Source organism: Rhinatrema bivittatum, chromosome 4 (assembly GCF_901001135.1).
Source record: "Rhinatrema bivittatum chromosome 4, aRhiBiv1.1, whole genome shotgun sequence".
NCBI lineage: Eukaryota > Metazoa > Chordata > Amphibia > Gymnophiona > Rhinatrematidae > Rhinatrema > Rhinatrema bivittatum.
This window is the reverse complement of record NC_042618.1, coordinates 410468321-410481538: the sequence shown is the minus strand read 5'-3', so window position 1 is coordinate 410481538 and position 13218 is coordinate 410468321. Positions and strand designations below refer to the sequence as shown.

At 44.6% G+C, this 13218-nt stretch overlaps 1 protein-coding gene across 3 annotated transcripts in view; it reads right to left on the bottom strand.

The window, feature by feature from the left end:
* Positions 1–13218, bottom strand: part of IL17RE (interleukin 17 receptor E) — a 102764-nt gene that overhangs the window by 22412 nt on the left and 67134 nt on the right. For all 3 annotated transcript variants that reach the window (XM_029601176.1, XM_029601174.1, XM_029601175.1), the window contains exon 8: positions 622–688. In XM_029601176.1, coding sequence (XP_029457036.1) covers positions 622–688 — 67 coding nt within the window. The remainder of the gene's footprint in view (positions 1–621; positions 689–13218) is intronic.

Sequence of the window (13218 nt, the reverse complement as noted above, 5' to 3'; positions counted from 1 at the left end):
ACTACCTCATTATACAACGCTCCCAGCAGGGAACAAAACAGAAAGCATTACAAATAATGCATAATATAATAACAAATAGAGCATCCAGTATCCAATGAACATAAAAATAAATAACATAAGTTACATAACATTGAAAATATTTTAAAAAATTCTACAAAACTTAGATACACAAAAAATAAAATCCTGTATTAAAAATATTAACATTCTACAATTAAAATCAACATTTTAAAACACCCACAATGCAATCATGGCAATAAATACATGAGCAACTAAATCCTTTTTACTACAACTTAAGTATCATAATATTCTGTGTGGCCCAATCACTTTAGGAATAGCATGCCAGACTAATACACCTAAATTATCAAACTACCTTTTTGCTCTCCTTTTACACACTGTGATGAGCCCCTTGTTTAAATAACTGTTTTATTTGACAGAGGTAAGTGTATATGAAGAAGTACATAATGCTGGGCTCCCAGTGGACATTTAGGTGGCACAAGTCCCAGAGATTTCTATCAGTGACTTCCTCCCTTAGTCTGTGCACTGTCTCAATAAACCTAATGCACAAGGGAGCGGACAAGGGGCACTCTGGCCAGGGAGAAAAGGAGCAGCTGGATCACTCACAGGCTTCAGGAAGTTCCTGGAAGGGGCACAGCCTTCGGCGCCGGCTATCAGGCTGCAGGTAGTACACCTGGGGAAAAGCAAGTTGCAGACAAAAAGAGATTAGAGTTCAGTCAGCCCCCAAATGCCTGTACATTGGAGGACTTCAGTCTACCATCCACACTTCCAAAATATAGGAAACCTTCAGCACCACAGACTAGGAGTGCCCTCCCAGTATAAAAGCATCAGGACATTTTTGCACAAAGCATAAAGGGTCATTTTTCAATGGGTTTAGATGCCTAACTTAGAGGGTCATTCATCAAGCCATGTGGGGGTCTGATGTGTGATGTTTATCGCACCACGCGTTAGTATATAAATATGATGAAAATACAAAATTATGCAAATGAGGTACTCCTACTGCATTTTGCAGAAAAGTAACATGTAATAACGCTGGATTTAACATTGAAAATAACAGCACCTATTTGATTTGCTGTAGCCTGGAAGAAAAGTTTTTAATGCACGATAGCTCCCATTATCAAGGATTGCGAATAATTTCACGCACAATAAAAAGAGGCCTTGGAGAGACACACCTACACAGCCCTGATGGGCCAATAAAGACACCTTTTTCTGCCTGGATGTCTTCATAAAGCTACAATGTTAGGGGGAACTGTACAAGTTTAGACTGCTCAACAACAACAGGCAGGGAAGGTTCAAACGCCTCCTAGGAAGGTAGCTGCACCAGACCTGCCCACGTTTGCGCTTGCCACACAGGAGGCCATGCAGTCAATACAGGGAGTGCATCTTTCATCCCCGCACCACTTTGCTGGGGATACTGGAGGAACACGTGGATATGAGATATCGCCTAAGCAATGTATAGATCTTAGTTTATTTTGTGATGACAATAACAGCACTCATGTGTGGCATCAGAAAAGGTTCACCTCAAAGAACCCGAGCCAAAGCCGTGTTAGAAGCTATTAACCTACCCTGACATCTTGCTATGTCAGGGCGCTGCAAGGACCTTTGCCTGTCTAGCTCAGGGTGAGTAATATTGTCCTGCTTTATGTAGGTACAGACAAAATCTAGTATCCATTAGAGTCCTTATCCTAGATGTGGCCAGCCTTAAAGCACATAGAATATCTGCTCTGGAGGCCTCAGCCTATCAGATTAGTCATCTTCTAGGCAGATGCTTGACCTTTCAGGTCTTTTAAGGTTTGAGGATCTTGCTTTCCCACATGGTTGCATGACTTGTGGCCAACATAGCAGAGTTGCTGTCCTACGGGATGTGTTTCCGGTGGTGTTGGTGCATTCTAGACGCTGTGGATCCTGAGACCAAGGCAGGTGTGCTGAACTTTCAATCATCAGCTCTGTGTGTGTATAGCATGAAAGCAAGAAAAGGTGCTGGCAGCCCATTACCTCATGAGCCAACAATAAACCTCTTTCTGAAGCCTGACACTGTGCAAAATGTACAGCCTAACTGCTCCCTGAGGTATCAGGTGGTAGGCATGCTGTCTTCTGCACTTTCAGTATTGTTTTGTAGAAAGACATGCTATTTTTGTCACCTGAGGCCTGGAGGTGCCCTTGTCTGTAACAAAGAAGACTCAGTGAGCATATATTCTTCCAACAGGTGTTTGGCTGCCTGATGTAGACAATCTTCTGTGACTAGTAATGACTCTGATTACCTCATTAGCAGGTAGGGACAAGCCTGGTTCAGACATAATTGATGGTTGATGATGAACAGGCCATAAACAACTATTTTGGGCCTTGGTAGGTAACCACAGTACAGGAAGAAGTCAATAAACAACAATGCCCTAACAGATGTGTGTGTCTATGTATCTGGGTGACTGATGTGCTGTGTAAGCCTCTGTCAATATCTGTGCCTGGGAGTGATGTAGGGCTCGTAGGTTTTGTCCTTACCCCACCAATGCAAACACAACACCAGAGCATGCACTGTGTGCGCACCCAATTAGCACACACTGACTTTAGTACCAGCAATCCTGTGCTTCTACTCTTTTTAGGATGGATGCACAGGTATGCTAATGTGTAAGCGGAGACATAATGGCCTCCCGCATGGTTATCTAACATTGCACCTTGCCCTCACACTCTTGATGCATTCAGTCAAAAGGGAGGATGAGAACATTGGCAACGTAAGAGCTCAGATATCTAGTATCATTTTGCCAAATGAGTTGATATCTGCCGGTAGTTGGCAGTAAATCAGCACATTTTGATAACTCCCACAATGTAGCTTGCCCACTGTGACAAGACAGGCAAAGTGCCAGCTGATTGGGAAATGTAGTGGTCAGGGGAGCTTATCAGTAACCTTACAGCTGTACTGCCAAAGTAAATCACACCTTGCTCCCAACTATCTGTCTTGCAAGGCCAAATAGCCCTAGCTTCTCCTCTGCAATGCAAGTGTACAGTGTAGGAGTGGCACACCCTGTAGATACAGCTTTCAGTGTGTTGCAATGTAGCTGAACTGATCACACGTCCCTGCTATTGTGAGTGGTGCATTGGTGCTGTGGAAAACATTGAAAGCCTGTGAGTCTTGCCTGCATCAGAGACAGCAGTGTACATGCTATGTGGGTAGACTATACACCCCTTTCTCTATTATTACAACATGATAGATCCTGAGGTCCATCATCAATTGCCATTTAGATGGACAACTGTAATGGAAGGACTCTAAATGACTAATGTGACATATGCAATTACTTTTCCAGCTACATTCTAGCCACGTAAGTCATTATCTGCCTGTAGTGTATATCTCCTCCCCCGGCACCTGAGGTTCTCCCAACCAGTACCTGGACTGGGCCCATTTGTATTGGTATTGGTAGATGTGCCTGGTTGGAAGAGCTTCAGCTGTCAGGGAGGCTGTGGGGTGTGTTTTTTTTTGGGGGGGGGGGGGGGTTAGATAATGTCAACTTATTTTGGGGATGAAGGGAAGGGCAGATGGTGCTGTCATGTCAGGTACTTTCATATTCACAAGATAAATGGGATGGGGGAGGGGTCTGGGCCTGAGAGTTGATGATACCTGGGCCTGAGGGTTGATGGCAAGAGGCCTGCCAGGACCTCTATTTGACGTTCTGTCTTTCTAGGCAGAGGCCTATTTACCCACTTATTTGTAAAAGATATCCTGGTAACTAGACAGTGAGCCTGCCACATAAGGCTGCATCACTTGAGGTTTACTCTGCCATATGTATATGCTGGCAGGTTAGGCCTACAGATAATCTGCCTTATGTAGCTGCATAAATTTTGGGTGCATAGATTAGGTGGCATTTTTATCCTGCTGATTATAGGGGACAGGTTCTGCTGCTATCTGTAGCTGCATCACTTGTCCACTCCCCAGCTTAACGAATATGCATCTCAGTCTACCTGCATCCTGCTAGAACTCCATGTCATCCAAGAAAGTGGCCTCTAAGTAAAGCTTATAGAGGCTGCTGTGTGACAACTGAGGAGGAGTCTTATCCTTAGCTATGTACAGATCAACAACCCAAGGCAGTGCAGGGGTGGGAGCCAATTTGTTGAAGTCTGCCTGGTCCCAAGCAACAGCAGTCCTCATCACTGTCTGCTCTTGGGCAGTTGGGAATCTATATCCTCCACACCTCCATGACTCGTCTTCAGTTGTCACACAATAGCCTCTATGAGCCACTTTCTGATATGACAAGGGGTTCTAGCAGGCTGTAGGTAGATGACAACTTTTTTAGACCGTCATACCTAAAAAAAGCTTTTTTATTTAGTGCCTTTTAAGTGGAGTGAGGACACAAGTAAAGGGCTCTAAGTTATCTCTCGTGGGGTGATTAGTGTCACTTCACTTAACACCACACAAAAATTACATGTACACTATCTATTCTCGGCCTGGAGCCTGCAGCTGCACATTTTTGCTCCCTAGAGATGAACAAGACCTCATGCTTTATGTGGTTTTCAAGAATGCTTCTGACTAAAGACTTATGTAGTGACAGCATTCGGTGATAGACCCAGAGAGAAGGCCCATTGTTTGGTCAGAGGTGATATGATTTATGATTTGTTATAGCTTCACTATGACATTAGTATAGCTATACAACTGATTGGTCACCAAGAGAGTGAAGACATTGCTATAGCACCTCTAACTAAACATTTCTACAGCTCTTCCACTGGACAGCATATGGAGGTGAACACTATATACATGAGTGCCCATCTCATATACATGCCCATGTACCCAAATCTTAGCTAAGAGTATGCTCTCTAGAGAAGGCAACACGAGCCACATGCAAAGCTCCACAGTAAGGAGTTTCCTGTTTTCTCTTGTTGTCTTCCTTGGGAGCATACAATGAGCTTTCAGTTTTATGGCCTAGGCCATATGGTCTTGCATGTGAGAAATGTACCTAGTTGGAATGGCCAATGGCACTCTAGCATACAAGGTTATATGGGTCCCAAACCTTTAACCTAGTGAACCCTTAAGACAAAAACCATACAATGAAAAGACACAACTAGAAAGTGACGTTTCAAAGCATGTGAGCACTTTATTAAATATTTTTAGTCACCAGAATCAAAGCAATTCAACGTCTTTGGTAATCGCATTCTGCAAGGACAAGATATCAAAGAGCACATGACATTGTAACTGAAATGACAACATTTATTGGAAACATGTGCATACATTATTACAAACAGCAACATGACATACAGTATTATCTTATCCTTTAGCAAATTCATGCAAAAGAACCTAGAAGACAGAAGAGGAAACTCAATAGCTATAGTACAGCTCACTAATGTTAAAGCTGATGCCAGCACAACTGTGATGGCAAAAGTAGGCCCAAATAGTCCATGTTGAAAGAGTGCACTCAAATGGGACAGCCTAAGGGTCATGGCAGCAAAGTTCAAGAGAAGGCCCAGACAGTCCATGCCATGAGGCAAAGTTCAAGCAGCAGACAGCAGGACCAGGACCGGAGAAGGCAGCATGGAGGCAGCAGGACCAGGACTGGAGAGCACAGTATGGAGGCAACAGAACCAGGACTGGAATGTGCAGTATGGAGGCAACAGAACCATACCAGAGAAGGCAGCAGGACCAAGACTGGAGAGCACAGCATGGAGGCAGGAGCCCCAGGAGGATGAGATAAGAAGAGACACCAGCATGGAGGCAGCAGAAGGTTGAGATGAGAAGAGAAACAAGCAGCAGAAGCAGGAGATGAGACATGATAAGAAAAGACACCAGCAAGACCGTGACTGGAGTCCACATCAAGGAGGCAGCACTATGGGCAGAGCATAGAGATGGGCATAACAAGTAAGCAGCAGGACAACACAGGCAGACAGTAGAACATCCACATCAGCAAGCCAGCACCGGAACTCTGTAGTCATGACAGGCCCAGCAGGCTTCTTCCATCTAGCTGGCACAGGAACTCTATACAGAAGACCAGCCTGGCTTATTTGGACAAGTCATCTTTGAGTGAATTTTTGGAGCATTTACAACTGTGTGCCTCATGGGCTTTTTTGGTGTTTGGAGGTAGCATTTCTTTGTGGGGCCTACCCTTGGGCTGTCCTGAAAGCCAGGGACTGCTGCAAGGCGTGGAATCCTGGGAGGATGAGGATGGCATGGGTGCAGACTCTGACAAACGTTGAATGAGTTGGGTGACTGCTGTGGTCAGATTGTTTATTGGATGTGGAGATGGTGGTTAGGCTCTCTGTAAAGACTATCTGCTGCTACACAGCCTAAGTGTGGGCGACCTGAGCCCTCCTCAAGCGGAACATCTCTGCCCGGATATGGTGCAGGTGCAGCCCATGCCTCCTCTCGATGCAGGCGAGTGTGTCCTGGACTGTGCAATCCAGTGCTGCTGCAGCTGCAGGTATTGTGATTGGGGGTGGCTGAGGCACTGTCTGTGGATCCAAAGCTGGCATGGCTGGGCTGTGCTGAACACACTACCAGAACCCTTATCCACTCTCTCTCCTGCTTAGACTATTGCAACCTGCTCCTCACAGGTCTCCCCACAAGCCATCTCTCTCCACTGCAATCTGTCCTAAATTCAGCTGAGCAACTTATCTTTCGCCAAAGTTTCTATGCATCGGCTCCCTATCTGCTCCCGCATACAGTTCAAGCTCCTCTTTCTCACCTACAAATGCCTTCACTCTGCAGCACCTCACTGCCTCTCCTCTCTTATCTCTCCCTATACCCCTCCTCGTGCACTCCGCTCATCTGATAAGTCAGCCCTAGCCTTGCCCTTCACTACTGCCAATTCTAGACTCCATGCTTTCCCCCTGGCTGCGCCGTGTGCTTTCTGAACTGCGCCGTGTGCTTTCTGAACTGATGTCATGCTCCCTCTCTTGCCAAGTTTAAATCCATCTAAAGACTCACTTTTTTGAAACCACTTTTAAATCTTGTGCCCGGCTGTCTGCTTTTAGTCTTGACTAACTTTCTTTTCTTTTAACCAAGTCTCTTGTCCTGTATGTTTGTCTTATTAGATTGTAAGCTCTATTGAGCAGGGACCTTTTGTATGTTTGTACAGCACTGCGTATGTTGTGTAGCGCTATAGAAATGTTAAGTAGTAGTAGTAGTAGTAGTAGTACTGGGCTGAGCTGGCTGTCTCTCTGCTGCATCTCATTGGTGATGTGGCATGCTGAAGGCTAGTGGAGACTGGGCAATTTCCTCCCATGGCAGGGATGTCCCCTCCATAAAGCTGGAGAGGTTTAGGCTGGTGTCGAGGGATTGGGGTGAGCTAAGGGGTTGTAGTAGCTGCTGCTGTTCTGATGACTTCTGCTTCTCTTCTTCCTTGCTCCACTGGGTCTAAGCATCCAGTTGAAAGGCTGTGCTGAGACCTGGGGCTGTGCTGTTGGTCCCTGGGTGAAAGCTGTGGAATGAAAGACGACTATGTAAGTATGAATGCTAAGAAGTGCTCATGTACTGTTTGGCATAAGATGTGCACTTTGCATCAAGCAACGTCAGCATCTTATGTCCAAAAATGTGGACAGCTGTAGCAGATTTGACATTTACAGGTGGTGTGAACTTACCTGTCCTGACTCGCGTCGTGACCAAGGCCTCGTCCATCCCCCTCAAACACGTCCAGTCCCAGCCATTGAATCAGGTGCCCCTCCATTGGCCTCAGGACTATTGGGCAAGGGTTCTCCCTCATGTCTGGCACTGATATTGGTTCCAGCTTGCCACCTTGGTTTTCAAATTCGCCTTGCCGTCTGGTAGAGGTGGGCCATCTGCTCTCCAGTCCTCTTGATTCAGCTGTGCTGGGATATGGCCTGGGCGATGGTGCAACGTAGCTGGCCCTTGGCTGCCCTGGATGTCTTCGCTGCCAGTTTCCAAACATCTGGGTGTAATTTTCAAGGATCCTGGCGATGTGCAGCTTGTTGTTCTCGATGCTGAACTTGCAGGCATGAAGATGAGATCGACCTGCTGCCTGAGGAGTGGGTTGCCACTTTCCTCACTCTCGCTCCCACGCCTTCCTCCCCCCCATCCTACACCTGCCCTGCCAACTCCCCTCCCACCTTCTCTTTCTATCCCTACCCTGCCATCCTCCTCCCGCCACACTCACCTGCCTAGCTCCTTCCCCCTCCTGCCTCCTCCTATCTCTTCCCTCCTTCCTGTCTCTCCTCCTGTCCCTACTCTTACTCCTCCTCCTACCACTTCTGCCCTCCTCATCCCTCCTCTCCTCATGCCTTCCATGCTCCATCCTCTCCAGCTCCTCACTCCTCCTCCTCCACCACCACTCCTCACCTTTTCACCAAGGGACAAACTGACAAACTAACAAAAACTTACACACACAGATAAAGACAAGAGACAAAGGTACAGGAAAAGAGAAGAAACCACAAAACAGGACAACTCATTCAGATATTCGCCAATAAACTCCTAAACTTCAACCAACAAACCTCTTCTCTCCTCTCTCCAACGTCTGACACACCCTCAAAGAGGCAGCTGCAAGAAGCTGGTATATACATAAACACAGAAAATAACACGCCAGATGTAAAATGACACGCGATGTCAAATGACGCGTAACACGATAGAATATCACGAGTTGCAAAACTTACATATGCGATGTGGTATATCAGTAATTTCCCTAACCATGCCCATCTTTTTATCGCAGGATGCTAATGCACTATGTTTCTGCTTTACTTATATCATTTTGATGAATCTACGCCTTAGAGAGTTAGACACCTAAATCAGCCACTTTGAAAAGGGCTGAATCTCTAAATGTAGACACCTAAAATGGGGGCATCTATGGGGGCAGAGATAGGACATGAAGAAAGGTTAGGTGCTTTGCAGTGATTTAGGTCCCTAAAGCTAGGCAAATTAACTGCAGGCCTCTATTTAGAACCCTAAGTTTTAATTTCCTAAATTTTTTTTTTGAACTAATATTTTATTGATGTTCGCACCTTACAAGAATACAACATTCAACAAACATAACCGTTAAGGTAAAGTGACACATCACGTTATATCGTTATCCCTCCCTTCCCACCCCTCCCCTCTGCACATTTTGTACTCTACCTAATGGTATAACACAATACTCATAATTGGTAACTGTATAATTTGTTGACATATTTCCAGGGAAAGTAAGGTGTATTTGTACTTGGGGGGGGGGGGTATAACATATCAGAGGCGTTATAATCCAATTCCCTGCTGTAATAAACTTTGTCTTTACAATTTACAGATTGGGTCCTGTAGTTCTGTTAAACATGTGATTTACGCCAGATTAAGTACAAGGCCCAGATATCATGGAATCTTTTATGGTTACCCAGTCGTTCTGCAGTAAGTTTGCTCAAAGTACATATATAGTCCAGTTTACACAGTATCTGGGACATGGATGGCACTACTCTTTCCTTCCAATGGTTAGCAATCACCACTCTCGTGGCCACACACATCTGGGTGATAAATATTTAGGTACAGCCGTGGTAGATCAGACTCAGACATATTTAAGAGTGCAGCATCCAGGTGCAAGCAAATTGGTATAGTAAGTATTTCAGAAACTAATTTCTCAATCCCCTGCCTTACAGGCATGATGCAGTCACCCGCCCACCACATGTGAATAAACGTGCCCTTGGCCTGACAGCCTCTCCAGCACCTATCACTGTTCCCAGTCTTACATTTTTGTAGCCTGTCTGGGGAGAGATACCACCTATAGAGAAGTTTATAGCTATTTTCTACCAGTGCAGCGGATATTGAGGTTTTAGCTATGTTGCTAAATACTTCTAACCACACATGCCCTTCAGCAATGTCCGGCCAATCCCTCTCCCGTGCTCGTATATGAGCGGGTTTATTTTCCAATCTGGCATTCAACAGCTGGTAAATTTTAGAAATGAGGCCCTTAACTGTCTATGGCATAGAACAGAATCCTTCAAACAGAGATCTGGTGGCTTTAAAAGCACTCTGAAATTTAGTGCCTCCATAGTAGTGGTGTAACTGCCAATAGGCCAGGAATTCGGTATTCGGTATGTAACTGTGGGCTCTCAACTCCGTAAATGATAAAATATGTCCTTCCTTCCTTCCATATATGTTCTAGTCTAGTGATACCTCTCTCCTTCCATAATGAAAAGGAAGTTAAGGGACGGCAAGGGGTGAAATCAACATTGTGAAACAGATGTGTAAGGGAAAGTACTCTGTCCCCAACTAAATGTTTCTTCCATTTAGCCCACGCGTTTAGTGTATGGTGGGTGGTAGCCAGCATCGTCGAACACCCCCTCCATGTCTTTCTAGGCTGCCAGGGTAGCGCCACTATAGGCATGTGTTGCGGTTGGGATTGCTCTATTAATACCCAATGTTTCTTTGCAGTCCCAGTGTGCCATTCTACCAGTGCTCGGAGCTGTGCAGTGACATAGTACCAGGTAATATTCGGCACACTCAATCCCCCCTCAGTTTTGGATTGGTAAAGGGTATTCCTATGTACCCATGGCGGGCGATGGTTCCATAGAAATCAAAACATTTTTTTTTGCCAGTCTCGCAGGATGTGGTATGAAATAGCAATTGGTAACGTTTGGAATAGGTATAGCAGACGCAGTAGGAGGTTCATTTTTAAAACAGCTATTCTGCCTAACCACGAAAAGGAGAGATGTAACCATGTCTCTAGATCCTGCTGCAGTTTATGAAACAACGGCGCATAGTTGAGCGCGTATAAATCTTTGGGGTGCGCACTTAGATACACCCCAAGATATTTAATTTTGGAGGTTGCCCATCGGAAGGGATGTGTTGCCTGTAGGGATTTTACCAAATTAGGGTTACAGGTTATATTAAGAATCTTCAATTTTTCCCAATTGACTTTGAATCCTGAAACCTGACTAAACATTCTGAGCATCTGTGCTATGGCTGTCAGGGAGTTATCAGGGTCTGTTATGGTGAACATAATATCGTCTGCATATAACGATAGTTTTAAAACGTGCGAATCTACCTGAAAGCCTGAAATGCCCAAATGGTGGCAAATGGAAATCGCCAAGGGCTCAAGGAATATAGCAAAAAACAAGGGAGATAACGGGCAGCCTTGTCGTGTTCCTCGTTCGACTGGGAACAAACCGGTATTTCCACCATTTATTTTAATGCAAGCTCTGAGCCGATCATATAACCTGGTTAACCAAGTACGAAAATGTTCCCCAAATCCCATTTTGGTCAATGCACTGAATAGGAAGGGCCAATGCACTAAATCAAAGGCCTTCTCAGCATCAATGGCGAGAAAAACGGAGTCCACTTTGTCTCAATGGGCTTGCCATATAAGATTAATTAATTTACACACATTGTCGCCCGCCAGGCGTCCTGGAATAAATCCTGCTTGGTCCTGATGTATAAGCTGAGCAATGAACTTATCCAGTCGGCTCGCCAGGATTTTCGCTAAGATTTTTAGGTCAATATTAATTAGGGAAATGGGTCTATAGGATCCACATGCTGAGGGATCGCGCCCCGGCTTGGCAGAGATAGTAATCCCCGCTATATTGGAATTATCATGCAGGGCTCTCTTGTCCCGGAGATAATTATAAACTTTTTGCAGTTGAGCAACAATATGGGGCCCTAATAATTTATAGAATTTAGCAGTTAGGCCATCTAAACCTGGGGATTTTCCAGTCTTTAGTGCTTTTATAGTCGACAGTATCTCCTCGCTTGTAATCTCTCTATCTAGTTCTGCCTTCATTTCGGTTCTAAGAGCTGGTAGGGGTATAGCCTGGAGATAGTGTTCTGTGGTTGCATTGGTTATGTTCTTGTCCACGCTGTATAATTCCTCATAAAATTGGAGGAATCTGGCGCGTATAGCTGCATTATCAGTGAGTATCGTCCCCCCGGCATCTTTTATCTTTAATATATTGTTTCGTAGGGACGCCTTTTTTTTTTTTTTTTTTTTTTTTTTTTTTAACTTATTTGCAAGCATTCTGCCCGCCTTGTCACTTCCTTCATAATATGTCTGTTTGGTGATATTCATCATGTGGATCAGTTTAGCTGACTCTAGTCTCCGTAAGTCCTCTCTGGTCTTATTCAATTGGGTCAGAATTTTACTAGATCTTGTAGTATGGTGTTTGTTAGTCAGTGTTTGTATATTTAAACGTAATAAGTCCACCTCTTTCTTTGCTTCTTAATAAAGGTAGCCCTAGAGATTAAGAGGCCTCTTAAGTAGGCTTTAAGGCTATCCCAGACAATTGTTGGAGGTATGCCCTCTGTAGTGTTCCTATCGAGAAAGTCTCTGATATGTCCAGCTAAGGTAGTTGTAAAATCAGAATCTGACAGAAATGTATCATTAAGCTTCCAGTATCTCATTCCTGTGTCATAATTGTCAAATCAGATGTCCATCCAAACTGCAGCATGATCTGTCCATGCCACTGGGGAGATATCTGACTTTATAATATTATTAAAGATTGATTTATCTGCTAGGAAATAATCAGTCCTAGAGTGGGAATCATGTGTGTGGGAGTAGAAGGTGTACGAGCACGATGTGGGAAAGTGCGTTCTCCAGACATCTATAATTTGCCAAATGGACCATAAGATCTCGCAATTTGCCAGACACATCTAAAGGGAGAGCTGCAGCTCTCCCTTTAGATGTGTCGATGGCTGATGTTCTCGCTAGATTAAAGTCACCTCACACATTCAATGGGCCTTTGCACTGCATGGGCAGCAATGAGTGAATCTTATCTAGAAAGACATTTTGGTCAGTATTTGGCACATATAAATTAAGCAGCGTATAGTCAACCTCGTTTACAGAGATCTGTAATAAAAGGTACCTGCCCAAGGGATCTGCACAACATGCATGACAATCAAATACAGAGTTAGTAGAGAGTAGTCTGCCCACTCCTGCATATTTGGTAACTTTACCAGTAAGGCAAAATATTGTTTAGGATATTTGGGGGATCGCAGTAACTCCTCGTATCGTCCCCTTAAATGTGTTTCTTGGGCAAATACAATATCTGCTTTTATGTTATCCAGTTCTCTGAAAAACATATGTCGCTTAAAGGGGGAGTTAAGACCTTTAACATTTTAATGAAATGATTCGAACGTCAGTCATGTTATCCTGTTAGTTAAGGTAGCAAATAATTTACCCATGCATCCCTCATCGAGAAATAGCCCTCTGTAAAGGCCCTCCCCTTAATTGTAACAGGTACACAATGTTGACCGGCAACTTTACCATCACATATTGATACAGAATTTCTTTGTGCAGCACCCTGTAGCGCAATCTGTATTGGCTGAAG